This window comes from Macaca nemestrina, chromosome 13 (genome assembly GCF_043159975.1).
Source record: "Macaca nemestrina isolate mMacNem1 chromosome 13, mMacNem.hap1, whole genome shotgun sequence".
Lineage (NCBI taxonomy): Eukaryota > Metazoa > Chordata > Mammalia > Primates > Cercopithecidae > Macaca > Macaca nemestrina.
Window position 1 is genome coordinate 31,395,959 of NC_092137.1, and position 20,435 is coordinate 31,416,393.

Sequence of the window (20,435 nt, forward strand, 5' to 3'; positions counted from 1 at the left end):
GAAATGGACCTGGATCTCAGTGTAAATACTCGTTTAGTTTTTAAAGCTCTTCTACCTTGACCATGCTGTAAAACAGCCAGCATATCTAGGATACTCTGGAGAAGGGAATTTTGTAAGAAAGTGTGTGTGTGTGTGTGTGTGTGTGTGTGTGTGTGTGTGTGTGTGTGTGTGTGTGTGTTTTCAGGAAATGAAGGCTGGCCAAGATACTGAAGATACTAGGATTTGGTGTGATGATAATTAATAAGCATTTTTCACACGCCAACAAGCTGACAGTTTCATTTATTAGTGACATCAAGCACCAGTCCAACTATATCATTTCCATTATCCTCCCTCCATGGACAGAACCACAGATTCTGTCTGGCAGAAGGTTGGATTTATAGAGTGAAGGCATGCGACAGTGACACACTGTCCACCCAGCACCATGTAGGGATTAAATCACCTCTTGGAGCAATAAAAGGGATGTTTGTTCTTCCCTTGTTCTCTTTACCAACCGCAGAAACTTGAGGGGATCTAGGCAGAGTTCATCAGGCCCAGGTATCATATGACAGTAAGAAAACCAAGCCTTAGATAGCTGCAGATCCCTTACGTAACTGGAGTTTTCAGGTCATATATTTATAGACTTTTAAAGCAGAAGACAGGAGACAACCCTTTACTGCAGCCCTTATGTTTGCAGTAAAATGGATCACAGGAAGGGGAAATGACAGTCCAAGATCACAAAGATAGAGACAGAAGAGACAGAGCTGGGATGAGAACTCAGGCTTCTTGGCTCTTCTACCTCTGGTTGAGCTTGATTTTGACAGCAGCATTTTTATTTCTTTTTTTTTTCTTCAGAGACAAGATCTTGCTCAGTAGCTCAGGCAGGAGTGCAAGGGTGCAGTCACAGCTCACTGCAGTCTCAACCTCCTGAACTCAAATGATCTCTCCACCTCAGCCTTTCTAGTAGTTGAGACTACAGGCATGCACTATCCAGACGACAGGAGCTCTCTATGTTGCCCAGGCTGGTCTCAAACTGCTGGGCTCAAGCAATTCTCCTGCCTCAGCCTCCCGAAGTGCTGGGATTACAGGCGTGAGCCACCATGCCAGGCCTGCTAGCATCATTTCTAGGTGGAAATTACTTTGGCTTCAAATGTAAAGATTAAACATAATCTTTTTTTGTAAATGCTCAAAGAGGAAGGGAAAGAAATCTAGAACATTGTAGGTGCTCAATAATTGAGTTGGTTGGATTTTTGTGTTATAGAGTAATCTTGCTTTATGCAGCTTAACAAAATTAGATTCAATTAACCTTGAATCTGTTTCATTCTTTATTCTTTCCAATGATTCAAAGATGGTTAGAGGATTTAATCTTACCCCACTGCCTCACTGCAAAATTTGAGTATAGATTCAAGGTTGTGCTTTGCTGTTCATTGGTTTGAAGGCAAGGCTTTCAGAGGAAGGCACACAATTTAAAGTAACTTTGGTTTAAGCTTCTAGAGGTTTGTGGGAGTCCCTTTTGAAGGACAGACACCATCAGAACTTGAGGTTATACAGGCTGTCCAGTAAGTGGGGAATAGCACAAACCCTTCCTGACCCTATTCCAAATACATGATTAGAACAGACAGAAAATGACCCTAATTGCATATTCACCATTTAGGCCTAACAGTTTTGAATTTGCTTATCATTCTGTTTATAAATTACATTTTAATCAAAATCTCCCAATGCATTCACTTGTCTTCCAAATGCCATCCTGATGAATTAGGATGAAAAGTCACAGAATTAGTCACTGTCCTTCTGTGACTTTAATAGATCCATGTTCTGTGGTATGTTCCTCCTGCTCCATGGAAGCCCAAATGCAGCACAGGAAGACTCTGCTGAGGACTCTCTCTTCAGACCCTCACAGACCAGGGTTTGCAGTTTTCTGGTACACCAGTGACACACTAGGAAGGAATGATAGTGTTCTCATTGCCAGGGTCTGCTGATCATGCTCCTCCCACCCTCTTGCATACCTCACCTCCCACCACTGCCAACCACCATTCCAAGGCCAAGCACCACTAGGCAGGCCCAGCTGTTGAGAATGCCCCAGGGCAGGACTCCTTAATTTCCTAAGCCATTCATTTATTTTCATTGAGTACTTTCCATGTGGCAGGCATTCTATTAGGCTTTGGAGATATGGTGATAAACAATACAGATGCGATCACTTTTGAAACTCACGGTCCTTAAAAAGTTCATAGAATCAGCTGCTCATGCAAATCCATGGCAAGAATTTTTAAACGGCTGGTATGTTGTAACATAGAAACGAATCTTTGTTTCAGGTCTGGGGCCATGGAGAGCTTACTAAAATGACTGAGTTCTGCATCAGACTGTTTGCAAAGAGCTCACCTTGCAACCTGTGGGAGCTTATTGGCAGCCCACTCCTCTCAGGGAAATGGGTTTGGGTGATTGTCAGCATTGGGAGCCATAGTGGGAAGGTTCTGGGCTGTGGGTAGGTTGCTGCACAGCTGTGGGCATCTTCACTGCCTGGGTGTGCCACACGGTCTGTGTAGTTCTCACTCCATAGCTAAAGCTCTTGGTAGACCCAAGGAAGACCTGAATGGGGACCCACATGCCTCCTTCACCCGCTGTGTTGAGGTCTGGGGATGGCAGATTTGTCTGCCCCTGGGGCTCTCCTGTGCCCTCCCCACTTGGGACCACGTGTACCCACTTGACCTCTAAATCCAAAAGGCTTATTGAATTTTAAAAAGAGAAAGCCCAACCTGAGTATCAGGAACAACCCAGTCCTGCTAACTCCACACAGGTTGCAGTTGCGAAGGCAATTAAAGCCACTCCAGTGCAGAGGCCACTCCAGCACCATTCAGAGGCTGGGCTGGTTCTGAGATCCTTACGGTGGAAGCAGCCATCCTAGCAAAGTCTTCTTTTGTTAGGCATTGCCAACGACAAGTATCACATAGGTGCTTGTTAAAGTGATTCCAATGACTACGGAATTCTTCTACTACTTCCTGCCACATACACCTTCAAGGCAGTAATCAATCACACTATAATGGAATCATCTGGTTTCCCAAGGTTGCAAAGTCTTCAAGGACACCTATGCGTCCCCAGTATCAGAATGGTACATGATAATCACAGGACAAATATGGTTGATCTAATTAATTATTTCCTCTTTTTCCCTCTATCCCCCCAATATTCATACAGAGTCCTTAACATAAATTAAAGCAAAAATGCTGGCGACTGACTGATACTAAAGATTAGGCTCTCTGGAGTTTCATCCATCACCCTTGTCTAGATGGAAAATAATAAAATCTGTGAGTTATGACTGTGCACCACACATTCCTCCCATCTCTAAAGAGGCCCAGCTACAAGCTACAGCTTTAAGGAGGTTTCTCGTTCTCTTGCAAGTTCGAGTGTGTGTGCTGCATACCGTGCACAATGAAGGGTGGCCATTGATGAAAGGCTGCCTGGTTGAGAGCCCAATACCTCTCCTCTGTGCAGAACGTTCCCTGCAGTTTGCCAGCCTATCCCTGGCCTCCCCTGGACTGAGTGGACGCTTGAAGGGCATCATACCAGGGTGGTGAACCTGTCCACGCAGGCGTTGCGGATCTTCTCCGGGGTGGCAGGGCTGTCTAGCCGGAAGAGTTCCTTCACGTTATTACCTGTGTGCTGAGCTCGAGCTGCACGGATGGCATCTTTGATGGCAAAGAAGATAGAAGCAGCCAGGAAGAGGGGTGGCTCTCCAACAGCCTGAACACAGACAGGGCACAGGGCAGGGGCTCAGGCAGGTGGTCCCGCCTCCACACCATCAAGTGGACCTAGGAGGCCAGGCAGCAAACTCTGCACGAGGAGGGCTGGTGACGCCAGGAAAGCACTGATGGGGGCCACACCAAATACAGCGGGAAGGCACAGTCAAAACTGATCAGGGGCTAAGAACAGTCAAGCTAGTACATGACCAGACCTCATGGACATATTTCTTTGAACACTCATTGTGTAATTTTCTCTGACGACATCATGCAAATATAATGTACCATTTAAAGTTATACTCAGTAATTGTATTTTACAGACCACAAAATCTGACGTGAGTTTTAACCTTTTCCTCAGTCACTAGCCGAGGACCTGCAACTCTGCAGCCAACATTTACAGGCACCATAGTCATATTACAGCATTTGCAGGAATTATGGGCATAAGAACAAACAAGAATTAAAACACTTTCTAGCATAGGTTGGTTTTTCTCCCCCCAAAGTACAGATCAGAGACCACCTATATCAGAATCACTAAAGATACTGGCTGAAAATGCAGGTTCCAGGGCCCTAAGACACCCCCATTGGAGCAAAATTTCTGGGCGTGGGCACAGAGCCAGAGCCAAAGCAATGGTACCTTTGATGCATAGATGGCCTTCTTGTTGGGGCAGTCTCGGAGCAGGGACACCCTGAACTCAATGGGGATGCTGCCAAATGCCGGGATCTTGTAAGTGCTAGGGCCGCGGGTGTGCAGGCTCCCCTCGGGGGAGTAGTGTAGCTCCTCTAGGGTGAAAAGGCCAAGGCCCTGGACAAATGCCCCTTCCACCTACAGGATGGATGGAGAGCACAGTTAGCTTGCCTCCCTCTTCCCTGAGGACAGAGACCATTTGCCACAATGGACACAAAGCCCCACCTGCAGTGTGGCCTGGAATGTAGCTAAAACAACCCTCTATTGCTTACCTGGCTCCTGCCCCAGCCCTGGGATAACCTATCTGGACTTCTGCCAGGCTTTGGCTCAGACAGAGCAAAGACATTAACACGGAAGGTCAGTGATTCTAGGAAGGTCATGCCAGTGGGCGTGTTCCCCATTAACACCTGCCGCAGTGCAGATGGAGATGTTCCTTCCATGTTGCTGCTGGGGAAATGGTGAGCCAAAGCTGAGAAGCAAGCTCACAGGAGGATTTATTCAAAGTAGATTCTCTGAGACTTACCTCCAGCCTTTGTGAATGCCCACCCTACCATTTTCTCTGGGAGAAAGTGCCCTCACTGCAGTTCAGCTTACAGGTCTCTCCTAGGGTAACTGCCATGCTAGACAGGCCCACACATCTGCTCTCTCAGCCCCTTGCTCAGAAGCGTGACATGGGGCACTACCGTACCTCAATGAGCATTCAGAAAAGAAACCGGCTGGCAATCACCTTTGGGTCTATAGTGCCTGGCTTGGTGCCTGGCCACAGTAGGGGACCATAAATGGTTGTTCAATGAATTAATGAACAGATTGACTAATGGCCAGATTTTCATATACTCAGTAGTTGTCCATTTTTGAGAAGTACAATTTGTATTTTCTACCAGATGCTCAGTCTTGAATTCTTGATTCCTCTTCTGTTTTCTCCTATTTCACCTATTCTTTATTTTATTTTATTTTTTTGAGACTGAGTTCTGCTCTATCGCCCAGGCTGGAGTGCAGTGGTGTGATATCGGCTCACTGCAACCTCCGCCTCCCAGGTTCAAGGGATTCTCCTATCTCAGCCTCCTGAGTAGCTCGGATTATAGGTGCATGCCACCACACCCAGCTAATTTTTGTATTTTTAAGTAGAGATGGAGTTTTGCCATGTTGTCCAAGCTGGTCTCGAACTCCTGACCTCAGGTGACCTGCCTGCCTTGGCCTCCCAAAGTGCTGGGATTACAGGTGTGAGCCACAGGTTCCAGCCCTATATCACCTATTCTTCTCAGTAATCCCATATTCTCCTAAAGCGATTTTCTCTGGGACCTCCCTTTACTACTTCTGCTTAAGCCTTTGTGTTTTGCTCCCAGGGGCCTTCCACCACTCCATGTTTGGCAGCATCTGCTTCCTGGGGTACAAAAGCTGTTCTGGGTGGAGGAGGAATGAGAAGACAGAAAACTCCTCTGACCTCAGACCCGCTGTCTGGGCATTGATCCCAAACTCAATCTCCATTCTACACTGTGCTTGCACTCAAATTGGGTGTGTGCGCATGTCCACATGTGCACGCCATGTTCCCCATTCCTCATCTTGTTCTTTGAGTTGTGAGTAAGTTAATCTATATTAATTTGCTTTCTGTCTTGAGAGTTGGTTGGGCTATCACCAATCTAAATTCTACTTTGTGGAGAACTCCCTAGGTTCCATGTTTCAGCCTGTTTGAAGACAACCTTGGACAACATGCTGTGACTGGTGGCCCCAGGAGGGGAGTGGAGCACATCGGTGGCCAAGTCTGTCACCATCCTGGTCTCCCAAGCCTCACCTGTCCAATATCAATGGCAGGGTTTAGACTGGAGCCAACATCCATGACAATATCTGTGCGGAGGTTCTAGAGGAGACAGCAAAATTACAAGCAGTTAGAGAAGAAAAAGATGTTTGGAATATGATAGATGACTCCTGGTGACCCTCAGACTACAAATGCCAACCAAAGGGTATGTTCCCAAGCAGAAAGCCCTGGGTGTACTCAGGCAGAAGTGTTAATATTCCCACCAAATCTCTGCTGCCACCATCACTGCTGGAGTCTGAGTTTGTAGGAGTAGGGGATGGAGAGCAGCAATGATCTCTCAGTAACTGGAAATAACACACATTCATACGTGAGTAGTCAGATAGGGTCCCAGCCTGGGGCTTTGAATCTGAGTCTGGGTAGATCATGTACAAAAGAGTCAATATACTACGTTTCATGGGCTGAATCCAACTCGCCCCTGTTTTTGTGGGGTCTGTTGTAATAATAATTACATTATTAAATAGCTGGAAAAAATAAAAAGAAGAATACTTTGTGACAAGTAAAAATTGTATGAGATTCAATTCAAATTCAAATTTCAGTGTCTATAAATCATATTTTATTGGAACAGAGTCACACTTACCGGTTTACAAGCTGTCTGTGACTGCTATCACACTTCAATGGTAGAGTTCAGTAGCTCAGGCAGAGACTGCATGGCCCACAAAGCCTAAAATACTTATTCTGTGGCTCTTCATAGGATGTTTGCCTATCCTTAATGTAAGGCATTATTTTTCCAACCAGAAAGTTTGTCTCTATCAACTTTTGGTATTACCACTCAGTTGTTTCTCTTTCTTTCCCACTAAGTACTAAAGTTTTGCAACTTCTTACCTTATGATCTCCTGTTAAGCAGTCAATTTCTACTTCAGAGCAAGCCACCCCATAGCTGAAGTAGTGGAAAGGGTTCCCTGAGTTAGTCTCAAAGCTGTAGCCCAGATTGGGTGTTCTGGGAAAGGAAAGAGAAGATACTGCGCGTGTATTAACATGAACACATCCCCTTCCCTATGCATGCACAGCTTCACGCACAACATCTTTAAACCCCACAAGCTTTTGCATTCAGCTGTTCTCCAAAAAAGTCTATGTGTTTTGAACAGTTTGAACCTGTTAATGAAACCCAGGTATTCCAGAACATTTTGTCTCTGGGCTCTCCTCTAGTTTGCCAGTAACCCTTCTGTACTCTTTCTGTACAGCCTAGCAGTGTTTGGTACCATGCTGGCTTCTACACGGTAGAAACAGAGGTAACAGATCCGTCTGGGCTCACGAAAGATGTGAAAGTCACACTCCAAAGGATGCACTGAATTAAAATCCAAGGTCTTCAGGACAGAAAGTTCTGCCTGTGGTGGCTCTTAGACTGTTCACACAAGTTCACCTGCTTACCTTCTCAAGATGAAAGTTAATAAGATCAGTATCTCATGCTAACCTGGGTGCATCTTTAAGCAGCCACTCCCCACCTGCTGGTCCCTTTGAAAGTTCAACAAATGATTTGAGGGAAATGACACTAATAGAAACAAATGCTTCCTTATACATTTTTAAAATTTTCAATCTGGAGTACCTTATACAATTCCACTTTTGCCTGAGTCATATAAATATATGTGTATATCTATGCGTTTGCGCATGTGTATTCACACACCTAGAGTTTACAGTACACTGACTCTGTTATTCTATACACTACACAGGGATAACATGAGCTGATATGACCACATCTGCACAAAAACAAAACCAATATGGGGCTGAGGGAAAAGGCTTCTCCCAGAAAAAAACACCACCAACTCCCAGAAAAAAACACCACCAATTCCTTTGACCTCTGTTTTTCCAACTTTCACCATGCTCATCTGGTTTCACCTTTATAAAACCTTAGTTTCATGAACTCCAGAAAAGTAATAGGAATTTATGAGAAAATGAGTTTATGTATGTGTAGGTCAGATATTAATTACCTAGAAAGTATTGGCAAAACATTTATTCACCACACATATATATACATGTTTATACATATATATGCCTTATACATATATATGTATAATACTTTTATATGCTTTATACATATATATTCAATGTAATATCTATACACATATATATGAACCATATATAGTTCATATATATGGCATAGAAATGTTTTTTGTGTATATATGTTTATACATACATATGTCTCATACATATATGTATAATACATATATATGCCTCATATGTATATGTATAATACATATATATTCAGTGTAATATCTATACACATATATTAGCCATATATATGTTCATATACATGGCATAGAAATGTTTTGTGTGTGAATATATGTTTATACATATATATGCCTTATGCATACATGTATATAGGCATATACATATATGTATAAGGCATATATATTCAGTGTAATATCTATACACATGTATTAGCCATATATATGTTCATATATAGGGCATATAAATGTTTTTTGTGTATATATGTTTATACATATCTATGCCTTATATGTGTATAAACATATATATGCCTAACATATATATGCTCTCATATATACTCATATACACATGAAAATGTTTCATATAAAGAAATGTTTACACATATATATATTTATGCATCTATATAGTCATACATTCAGACAAGATATTTTAAAGAAACATTGAATTATTTTCCAAATATATTGAAAGAAAATATTCCAAATATCTGTGAAAGAAAAGGTCCTAGTTAAAATTCCCAGAGATGGCTAAAACATGATGACTGACAGTACATATGATCATATCTTTTTACAGCTGCTAAGTCAGTTGGGCAGGGTCTCTAGCTATTCATGCTGCTACTAAATTTAAAGTTGCAGAAGACATACGGTCTCTTGAAAATCTCCCTGTATTAATAAGGTTCCACTGTACTCTGCATTTTGTAACAAGACCATGTGCTAAATCCTCCTCTCATTCTATAAAAAAATCCCACACACAGTACAAAGAAGCACGCGTAGCTAACAGCAATACCTAACTCATAACACTACACACCCTGGTTTCTGCAGAACACTGAGGGAGGAATGGTTAGGTGACTGGCCCTAAAATGTCATCCGTAAGGAAACAGGGGAACAGGTTCAGCAGGACCACTGACTTCCTCAGGCAAAATGGTGCAGCCTGAGATCAGAACTACAAGTCAGGTCTTCTGACACACAGCTGGTACTTTTACCCCTTGGCACACAGCGTGGCTATTCCACATATTTTAGAGCATCTTTAGACTGAAATTAGTGGAAGTCTATTGAAGAGATAAGAGTTTCAGTGGAGCTGCTCTCTCCTGACCACAGCCTGGCAGGATTTGGTGCTGGAGAGGACCAGTGAGGTTAAGATGACATCGCACTATGAGCTGGGCAAGGACAGCACCATACTTACCTATAAAACCCAGTGGCAGACAAGCTCACTGTGTCCGTGTAGGCAGCTGTGACCTGAGGAGAGGAGATGGCCATCAGGCAGGAGAAGTGGGGTTTTCAGGAACCCTGACCTGCCACTAAGCTTTCACCCAACTACCAAAGTCAAGCTACATTCATGTGCTTGGTACACGTGGTATGGAGAGGTCAAAGAAGGCATAGTAAGATGAGTGAGTCTGAGAAAAATGGCATGTTTTCTTTAAATCTATTGAGGAAGATTTGTACTGAGCTGGTTTACGTGGGGTCACATTTGATGTGCTAGTCTTCTGCCCAGTTCTACCACTCCAATACTGGGGAAGGATGCAGAGCTGCCATTGATATTTCCCCCTACTGGAGGAGCCACAGCCTCCCACCTGCGAGAGACTCCCTTGCAGCTTCCCTCTGAGATTTCTGACATTCAGGCCACTGATCTAGAAGTCAGAGAATTGGGCTTATTCTTATCTTAAGTACTTGTTCTGTCATTCCCCAAATCACAGGAATGATAGAAGTCCTTGGGTGATGTTTTCTCCCCACGCTCTCACAGAGGGAATCTCAGTAGACCCAAACTCAAGAGATGGAGATTTGAGGAAAACCAGGCTCATTTGGGACAAAGATGGTGTGGGAGCAGACCCAGTGAATCAGTACAATCTGATGAGGCACATTCAGCAGGCACCCATCCTCTCAGGCTCAGGCAGCAAAAACCCTGATTCCCACAAGGCTGTCAAGATCAAAACCTTCCCTCAAATGACCTCCCTCAGTGATGAAAGCTACAGAGAAAGCGACCCAGCCAGGATGAGCATTTATTTGTCCTGTAAAATCACACAAACCACCTCAACTTCTCTCTGCTGTTCTGACTAGAATATTGTCTCCTATTGCTTGTTCGGGGTCGGAACGGAGGGCCTGCTGTTGATTTCTCTCTCCTCTGCAAAAGTGACTTGGATCCGCTCAGACTCACCCAGTCTTCCCAGGAGCCACTGGGATCCTTCTTCTTGTAGGGTTCCAGCCTTTTCAAGATGGTCTGACAAGCCGCCTAAAGTAAACACCCCCCGCACCGCAGACACATCACTCCTCTGCATTCAATAGCCCAGGCAAAACCCGAGGGCCCCAGCAAGGCCATCTCCAAGCAATGCTGTGCCCAGGGTGCCACTCAAACAGCCTGGCCACCCACTCCAGAATGACCGAGGCCCAGGGTAGAATCCACAGGACCTGGCCAATAGGGCCACCACTAGTCCCTGCTTGGAGAGCACCTCCTGACCCAATTCTTAGACTGACAGAGGGTGCAATGTTTGAGGGATCCCAAGGGAGGTGCCTTCTTCCCTCAAACTCCTTGTTTGATTACATCCCCCATATGGGAGAGGAGCAAGTGTGGCCAACCTGACTCTATAATGGAACTTCAGCTTCAGCCCATTGTCCTATCGCCAGCTCCAGCACCAGGGAGTATTTCCGGAAGCCTCTGCTTTCCCTCAGCATCCTCACTTCCCCATCCTGCACTCATCCTTCCCAGCTTTGAGGGCAGTGATTATGATTCTTGGGCCTCTCTTTTAGCTTGAGGTTTGGAGAAATAGCATCCTCCTGGATAAGGGAGCCAGAGGCCTGGCCAGAGCCAAAGGCCTGCAAGGAACCCTTCTAGCTCCCACCCAGGGAGACTCTCCAGGCCCACAGCTCTGGGCTGGCCCTCTGCTCTGCGGGATCCCACGGGCTCCTTACGTAGACGGCTTGTCCATTGAGGTCAGCGCTGACAGAGGCAGCCGTGGGAGAAGTGTTGGGCACAGTGTTAGTGCTTGTCTCACTGATATAAATCTTAGAGGTGGGGATTTTCAGAGCTCTGCTGGCCACCTGCGAAAAGAGAAGACATTGCCCTCTAGGGAAGGGGTTATCATGGGGCTTGGCTGCCTTCTCTCCAAGACAGGATTCACATTCACTGTTACAGGCAAGAAAACAATTTTGTAAGCTCTAATCTCATTGTCTGGGATGTCCTCACATCTGGCTGAATTTGAAGGAGCACTTGTTGGAGCGGTTTGGTTGGGTAAAAGCATTCATAAACTGACAGTGCCTTTTTACACTAACACTCACTTTTCACAAGATCCAATCTGGCCAGTCTCCATGCGCCAAGCAGATGTGCTGACTCTAATCCAGCTCATTGTCCTCACCCCACTCCGAGGAGTCTTTTGGAATGTGGGAAACCTTTACACACACAGTGTGCCCGCCTCACACACTGAGAATGTTGGTAATAGCAATGTCCTCAGAGGTCACCTGGCCAACTCCTTTGCACAGTTGAGGAAACTGAGTTCAAGTGCAGGAAAAGACTTGCCCAAGGCAACACGGACATAAGCAACAGGGCTGGGGACAGACCCTGGGCCTGCTTCTGCTCTGGTAGGTCCCACTGCTCAATTTCTTATACCACTTCCCCTAACAACAGACATCACGGTGCTAGAGAGGGCTGCTCACCTGGACCATTTTGGTATGAAGGCCTTGGCCCATCTCGGTCCCTCCATGGGTCAGCAGCACAGAGCCATCTGTGTACACATGAAGCAGGGCTCCTGCCTAGGGAAAGAGAAGGATGCCAGACACAAACGTCAGTAAATTCCAATTCAATAAAGTTTGGGACCAAAGGTATGGAGCCCAGGAACAAGAGAACCAGCAGCATTTTGGATGTAAATCTCAGACAAAAATTATGGCAGTATGAATCTCATGATTTAATTATATAGCACATCAGTAGTTGCAGAAGGTTTTCATATGTTTCTCTCTGTTTCTCTTGTTCAAATATCTGTCCTCACCCTGTAAGTGAAGAAACAGAACGAGAAAAATAGAGTAGCTCTCACCAGTCCGATAGTAAGGAAAGGTAAGAACTAGAGGTTGATCCCAGATCTCTGAGTCTCACTGCCCATGACCTACTGGACAAATAGGACTGTGCAAGTTCAACTTTCATTTAAATAGCAAAGAGTTCCTTCAGTAAGCCCTGTTACCAGTGACAACGAAATTTCCCTTGCAATGCTGTAAACAAGGGGGAAATGGGGTCCCAGTCCAGCGGAGATAGACACAATTCGATAAAGCAATTACCTGATTCAGAAAAGGAAGTGTGAAGCTTATTCCAAACTTGGTGGGAATTATGCACAATCCTCTCTTTTTCCAACAATTCTCCCTAGAGAAAAGGAACATTCTTATAGAAACTTCTCTACCATGTTGAGGTCATGAACATCTTTGGATCAAACCAAAACAGGACATCCTTGGGGTTGCCCATATAGTCTTGTAATAATGGAACTATGCCCCAATAATGTAGACAAAGATGAGAACGGTCAGCTGGTGCACAGCCCACTCCAGGCGGTCTTGACTTTAGTGTCAACACTCTTCTTCCCTGAGTGCAACTCGTGCTGGGTCAGAGTGGCTTGGTGGTCTTGGGCTGTTATCTCCAGGAGGCACTGTGCTTTGCCAACAATAATAAAGCCTTTTCTGTGCTTTATATTTAATTGTCTGAATAACTCTGTGAGGAGGACAGAGCCAGTCCAATTATGTCCACTTTTCAGATGATGAAACTGAGGCCCAGGGAGATGGAGTGACTCCAAAATTCATATTTATAGATTGGTGTCAGAGGCAGGTGTATAACTGTTATGTGTTGGTCCTGGACCAGTGTTCTTTACAATATGGTGTGCCCAGAAGGTTTACAAATGCTTAAAGATGAACCACAACTGATAGACTATGACACTGATTGCAGGCTGTGAGCCCACCTGCCCCAGGCTGAAGATCATTATAAGATCTTAAAGAGATGGCTGTGAATGAGTTGGCAAAGTCAGCAGTCTCATAAGTTATCCATTAAATTATTAGCTTCCTATTTTGGGGTCAGGAGAAAGGCTGTAGGATATGAAACCCAGGAAAGCACTGGACCCCTACTCCCAGTGCTTACTTGTTGAACTTGTCAACCTCACTCTTCCGAGCATGATACTGAGAGCTTGCTAGGCATTCTTCCCAGCACCTGGGCAAGGTGAAACCCTCAAGCTTCTGGTTGAAGTGTGTCAGGTCCCCTTCTTTGTACAGGTTTTTCATCCGCACCTTCCCAAGGAGAGAGACACAGAGGCCTTGTTGGTGGCAAGAAACGGTGGGGGTGGGGGCAGCCCCCATGGGAGATGCCCAAGATACAAAGCCACTCTCCCCCTAAGTAGTCCAAACCACTCTGACTTGTGCTACCAAATGCTCCGCTTACCTCCTCTGCAGGCATCCCACAGGTCACCGCAACTTCACTCATCCAATACTCGGCAATGAGCATCCCCTGGGGACCCCCAAAGCCCCGGAAGGCCGTGTTGGAGGGAAGGTTGGTTTTGCACAGCCGCCCAGTGCCCCGGATGTTGGGAATTTTATAGCAGTTGTCCATGTGGAATAGAGCTCGTTCCATAATCTGAAGCAGAGGAAACAAAAATGGGAGAGAACAGTGTGCTGATTTCATTGGCTCCTCAAAGTAGAAACTTTGAGGGCCTTATCCATGGCCTGCCTTTCCCCTCTGCACCACAGCTGCTCTTCTTCAGCCCAAGTTATTTCTCCCCCAGGATATTGCAGCAGCATATTTTTTTTTTTTTTTTTTTTTTTTTTTTTTTTTAGATGGAGTCTCGCTTTGTCACCAGGCTGGAGTACAGTGGCGTGATCTTGGCTCACTGCAAGCTCCTACTCCCTGGTTCAAGCGATTCTCCTGCCTCAGCCTCCTGAGTAGCTGGGATTACAGGCATGCACCACCACACCCAGCTAATTTTTGTAGTTTTAGTTGAGACAGGGTTTCACCATGTTGGTCAGGATGGTCTCGATCTCCTGACCTCGTGATCCACCCACCTTGGCCTCCCAAAGTGCTGGGATTGCAGGGATGAGCCCAGCCTGCGGCAGCATCTTTACTGCACCTTATCCACCTACTAGTCCCCTCATTCAGCTCCTCTGTGGAGAAGCCTTTCCCAGAGTCTAGTTGGAACTAATCACTTGCCTCTTTTTGAAAACAGTTAACTTTTAAAAATTCATTGTAAATTAGTTAATAAAAACGAATGAAACCACCATGAAAGTTGTACTGCAAATAGTTTGAAGTGTCGCATACTTCTATAAGTCATGGTATGAAAAACAGTAGCCTTTTCCACTTTCCTTCCTTCCAGTCTCCAGAAGCAACTACTTGCAATTCTCATAGCTTATCATTTATCAGCTATTTAGATAAACTTACACATCTCTAGATAATGTGGCTACATTGCTACGTCTTGACTTTTTCAGCTTTAGACTTTTACGTTGTCTTTCTTTTATGGAAAAGGAGAATTTAGTTTTGGCTTAGCCCCCTCCCTCCAGCCCTCACCCCTACCAGCTTCCTATTTCCCAGTATAGTTGTATTTTGATCAGATCAATAGTCAACTTAATATTATAACTCTGTAAACATTACTTACTGCTGAACCATGTAGTTACATTACAATTTCTTCTCCCTTGATAAAATTTTTTTCACCCTGGAGTTAAGAATTGTCTTTATTTTTTCATCTGCTTCATTTTGTATGTACTTATTACTAAGCCAACTTAAGTTTTCCCCAAATTCTAAAAATCTGCTCCTAATGCGTTTTCTCTTTTCCCTCCTGAGCCCTGGTTCCAACATGCTCAAGCACATTAGATTTTCTATCCTAGAGCCATCTGGCCTACTCCAATTTAAATTGGCTGCCCACTAGATCTGCTATTCAGCTGTTACCTAAGGATTTAAATCTGAAATCCCCCAGTGAGATCCAAAGGGGTAAAGGGATTCATCCCAGGGATTCCCTTCATCTCTCTCCATATTGAATCTCCTGTTCCTGGATTCCATGCCTTTCCCTTTTTAAATTCTACTCCCTCATTTTGTTGGAGTACATCCTTTAATATCTTCATAAGAAAGGATACACAAAGAGGAACATCTTTGACACCTTGCATATCTGAAATGTCTTTATTCTACTTTCACCTTTAATTAATGATTCCGCTGTATATAGAATCCTAATTTGGAAGTAGGCTTTCCAGTTTTTCTCAGCAATTTGAAGGCATTTTACCAGTACATTCTAGCTTCCTGCTATTGAGAAGTCCAATCAATGGCTTTCTAACTCTTGGAAAGGGTTCTGTTTTTTTTTCCTGAAAATTGTGAAATCTTCTCTTTGTCCTCAGGTTTCTAAATTTCATAATGTTATAACTTGACATAGGTCTATTTTCTTTCATTGTGCTGGTTATTGAATGTGCTGTTTTAATCCCAAAATGTATGCCCATCAGTTTTGGAAAATTTTTTGAATTATTGATAGCTCCCCCCCCCTCTGTTTTTTCCATTCTTTCTTTCTGAAATGATTATGATTTGAACCTCTTGAACTAATCCTCAATTTTTTTTTGTATTTTCTCTATTTTTTCACATTATTTCCCATTTTTGGGAAATTTATCAAGTTCCTTTCAACCCTTCTGCTTTCATAGTGTCAATTCATGAGAGCTCTTTTTCATTCTTTGACTGCTACATTTTAGTAACATTCTGTTCCTTCTTTAAATTGTAATATCTCATCTCTCTGGAAAGATCAATGGCAGTTTTCATGTTTTTGTTGTTTGTTTTATTTTGGTTTTAGTTTATTTCCCTATGTGTACTCTCTCTCTCCCACAAGTTGCTTTACGTGTCTTTGATAATTTCAGTCTTACTCATCCTAGATGATTTTTCTATGCCTCAATTAATTCTACTTTTGCTTTCCCTAGTACTTTATCAACTTGCATTTCTGTTTCTTTTACCATCTATTTCCCCAGCCATATTGTGAATTTCTTGAAGGCAGAAACAATATCATATCCTTCTTCATGTGGCCACCCTAGGCACTTAATAAATATTTGCTGGATTGAATTAAAAATCTTGTAAGATGTCTAGGGACAAAGACTGTTTTTCAATGTGATTTTTTCCCATGCCAAAAAGCATGTCTTATACGTGGTGAGAACACGAAATAAGAACACTTCTTTTTTTTGAACAATTTTAACCCTAGATCTGAAGTGTGAAGTTTTCTAACTGAGCCCATTAGGCAGCCCCTAGCAGAGAGGAGTGGGATCCAAAGGGGTAAAGGGGAACGTTGGCTTTTCCTGAAAACGTCAACTTTTTTTTTTTTTTTTTTTTTTAGAGATAGACTTTTGCCATGTTGGTCAGGCTGGTCTTGAGCTCCTGACCTCAAGTGATCTGTCTACCTCGGCTTCCCAAAGTACTGGGATTATAGGCATAAGTCACTGCGCCCAGCCACCTCTTTTTTTTTTTTTTTTTAAACAAGAATCTATACATATGTAACTACTATGGTTACAAAATTTAAGATTTAAAAAACTGTAAAAAGTGGTACCACCAAAATAAATTTGTTAATTCTCACAATTGACTTTATTTCATCCAAACCCTCTAGTTATTTTTCTAAACAACTCAATACTCCAAGTTCATCTGCTAAAGCTGTGACCACAATAATGAGGAGTGTGTAGCTCCCACTTCTGGTCTTACCCTGGTCATTTATAATGTGACTGGAGGAGCATCAACTGAGACTAAATATGAAAGCACACGATAATTACTGATGACATCACTCAGGATTCTATCTTGCGAGAAACTCAGCATTGATGTATAATACGGAGACTTCCACTTCCATACTCCCACTAAGTACCACTAAAAACTCTGGAATTCTATACATTTATTTAAAATCAACCACAACAGCAATGTAAGAATACTCTGAAAAGTGGAGGAAAAAAAAGGCAGTCCCAGGAGGGACTTTGCAATCCAAGGAATGACATGATGGTGAGTTCCAGGGGTTTCCTTTTTGCCTCATCTATATATCCCAGACTTGGGGCAGGAGCTGGCAATCCAGAAATGCCAATGATGACAGAGACCAAAAAGCTCACTCTATATCCCAAATCCTTTTATCTCTAGTCAAAAGACCAGGAAAAGGGCAATCTAGCAAAACTAAACACTTTTAGACAATAAGTACTCCAGTCAAACATCACACACACAAAACTCTAGTCTCATTCCTACTCACACCGGCAAAAGCTCAGTGGGAGCCTAAACTTCCACATTCATGAGGCTGTTATGAGATACCCCAACACTCCTGCTGGGATGGTGCCAGAGGAGACCAGGAAGGGAGTTGAGACTTTCGTTGCTGATGGCCAGTCATAAAGCTGTACCTATACCTTATGATTGAGTCACTGGAGAACACATCGACTTCCCCACCCACCTAACAAAGACACACCACTCTTCCCTTCCATTCTGGTGGTGTCAGAAAAACTCTAGTGAAGAGTCAAGACTTTTAGCACAAGCCAGTGGTAAAGAGACCACCCACACCATGATGTCCATGGACAGCACTTGGAATGTAGATCTCCCACCTCTGCCCAGAAGTAAGGAGTTGTTCCGACCCTGAGTATCAACAAAGGCCAAGTGGAAGATCAAGATTTCTACCCCCACCTAGCAGTGATGAGGTGGCATCCACCACTGCTAAAGCAAAGTCAGAAAGAGCCAATTAAAATAGAAGGCTTAAATAAGATCCAAGCTCTCGGCCGGGCGCGGTGGCTCAAGCCTGTAATCCCAGCACTTTGGGAGGCCGAGACGGGCGGATCACGAGGTCAGGAGATCGAGACCATCCTGGCTAACCCGGTGAAACCCCGTCTCTAGTAAAAAATACAAAAAAATAGCCGGGCGAGGTGGCGGGTGCCTGTAGTCCCAGCTACTCGGGAGGCTGAGGCCGGAGAATGGCGTAAACCCGGGAGGCGGAGCTTGCAGTGAGCCGAGATCCGGCCACTGCACTCCAGTCTCGGCGACAGAGCAAGACTCCGTCTCAAAAAAAAAAAAAAAAAATAAGATCCAAGCTCTCAGAACATCATTGTCACCATCATCATCACCGCCATCATCTGTACATTAGTGGTGGGTTTCTCCAAGTTTTAGTGAAAAACCACTTGTCATACCAAGTGTCAGGAAGATCTCAAACTTCCTGAATAATAAAAGATAACCAAGAGATGCCATCACTGAGGTGACAAAGATGTTAAAATTATCTGACTATAGTTTTAATGCAGCCATGGGAAAAAAAAAAAAATGCCTCCAAGATCAATTGTGAACACACTTGACACAAATAAAAGGCTTCCAGAAATAAACAGATAGTTTCAGCAAAGATATAGAAGATACAAAGAAGAACCTAATGGGCCTTTTAGAATTGAAAATGCAACGACCAAAACAAATAGCTTATTGGGTGGATTCAACAGCAGAAGAGAGGGGGCATAGAAGAGAATCAGTGAACTGAAGAATAGAATAAGATATATTATCCAGTCTGAACTATATTGGGAATATGGAATGAAAAAAAAAAAAAACAGTTTCAAGGACCTTTGGGACTATAACAAAAGACATAACATTGAAGCCACTGGAGATCTGGAAGAAAAGGAGAAAAAGAGAAGAGCATAAAAGTACTCAAAGCAATAATAACTGAAAAGTTTTCAAGGTTTCAAGATATATAAACCTACAGATTCAAGACGCTTAGTGATCTTGAAACAGGATAAGCCTGAAGAAATCCGTGATAAGTCCTATCATAATTAAACTTCTGAAAACTAAAGACAAAGGAAAAAGTCTTGAAAGCACCCAGAGAAGATGACAACTTACCTACAGGGGGAGCCTAATTAGAATGAGAAAGGATTTCTCATCAGAAGCCACAGAGACCTGAACGAAGTGGCAGTTTCTCAGGTGCTGAAAGAAACGAACTGTTAACTCAAAATTTAATGCCCAGTAAAGTTATCCTTCAGGAACAAGGAAAAAAATCAAGACATTCTCAGATGGAAAACTAAGAAAATGTGTCCCCAGCAGACCCACAATAAAATAATGACTAAAGGAAGTTCTAAACAGAAAGAAAAGGATAAAAGAAGGAAGCCTGGAAAATTAGAAGGAAAAACACTATAAGCAAAATCATGGGTACAAGCAGTAAGCTTTTCTTTTCAGTTTTTAAAATTGTCTGATAGTTGCAACAAAAATTAAAACACTGTCTTGATGTGGTTCTAAATGAATGTAAAGAAAGTGTTTAAAATAAAAATAATGTAAATGGGAAAGGGCAGAGTCATAAAGGGAGGGTAAGTTTTCTATACATCGCCAAAACTAGTAAAATGAGACCTTCCGTAGGCTGTGATAAGTTGTATATATATAACATAATACCTTGAGCAATACTAAAAAAGCTATGTAAGAGATACTTTTAATCAAAATGGAATTCTAAAAAAATGTCCAAGTAACCCAACCACAGCAAGGCACACCAAAGAATACAGAGAAATGAAAAGCTGATAGAACAGACAGAAAACAAAAATAAAGTGGCAGACTTATGCCTCAACACATCAGTAATTATATTACCTATAAATAGTGTAAATACAATTAAAAGAGATTAGCAGAATGGATTTAAAAACATGACCCAACTACATACTATCTTCAAGAAAATCACTTCAAATATAATAATGTAGGCAAGTTGAAAGTAAAAGGATGGAAAAAGATATACCATGCAAACATTAATCAAAAGAAAGCAAGAGTGGCTTTATTAATATGAAATAAAGTAGACTTCAGAGCAAATACAATTACCAGAAACAGAGAGAAGGAGATTATATAATGAAAAAAGTGTCAATCCTCCCAAAAGACAGCAATACTAATTGTGTCTGCCCCAAATAACAGAGCTGAAAAATCTATGAAGTAAAGACTGGTAGAACTAAAATGAGAAATAGAAAAAATCCACAATTACAGTTGGAGATTTCAATGCTCCTCTCTCAAAATTGATAGAAAAAAATAGACAGAAAATCAGGAAGGATATAGAAGAACTCAATACCACCATCAGGATCTAGTGGATATTTACACCTGTGGTAGGAAAAAGAAATGCCTCCCCAAAGATATATTCACTTTCTAATCACAGAAC

General features: G+C 43.0%; 1 protein-coding gene across 2 annotated transcripts in view; it reads right to left on the reverse strand.

Annotated features, from left to right (window-relative positions):
* Positions 1–262: 262 nt before the first annotated feature.
* LOC105479696 (xanthine dehydrogenase) overlaps positions 263–20,435 on the reverse strand; it is a 77,337-nt gene continuing 57,164 nt past the window's right edge. For both annotated transcript variants that reach the window (XM_011737823.3, XM_011737824.3), the window contains exons 25-36: positions 13,760–13,951; positions 13,463–13,608; positions 12,622–12,703; positions 12,010–12,105; positions 11,269–11,397; positions 10,517–10,591; positions 9,548–9,600; positions 7,028–7,142; positions 6,182–6,247; positions 4,342–4,530; positions 3,535–3,711; positions 263–1,913 (exon numbers count right to left, since the gene is read on the reverse strand). In XM_011737823.3, the coding sequence (XP_011736125.1) occupies positions 1,863–1,913; positions 3,535–3,711; positions 4,342–4,530; positions 6,182–6,247; positions 7,028–7,142; positions 9,548–9,600; positions 10,517–10,591; positions 11,269–11,397; positions 12,010–12,105; positions 12,622–12,703; positions 13,463–13,608; positions 13,760–13,951 (1,371 nt within the window). In that variant the 3' untranslated portion in view covers positions 263–1,862. The remainder of the gene's footprint in view (positions 1,914–3,534; positions 3,712–4,341; positions 4,531–6,181; positions 6,248–7,027; positions 7,143–9,547; positions 9,601–10,516; positions 10,592–11,268; positions 11,398–12,009; positions 12,106–12,621; positions 12,704–13,462; positions 13,609–13,759; positions 13,952–20,435) is intronic.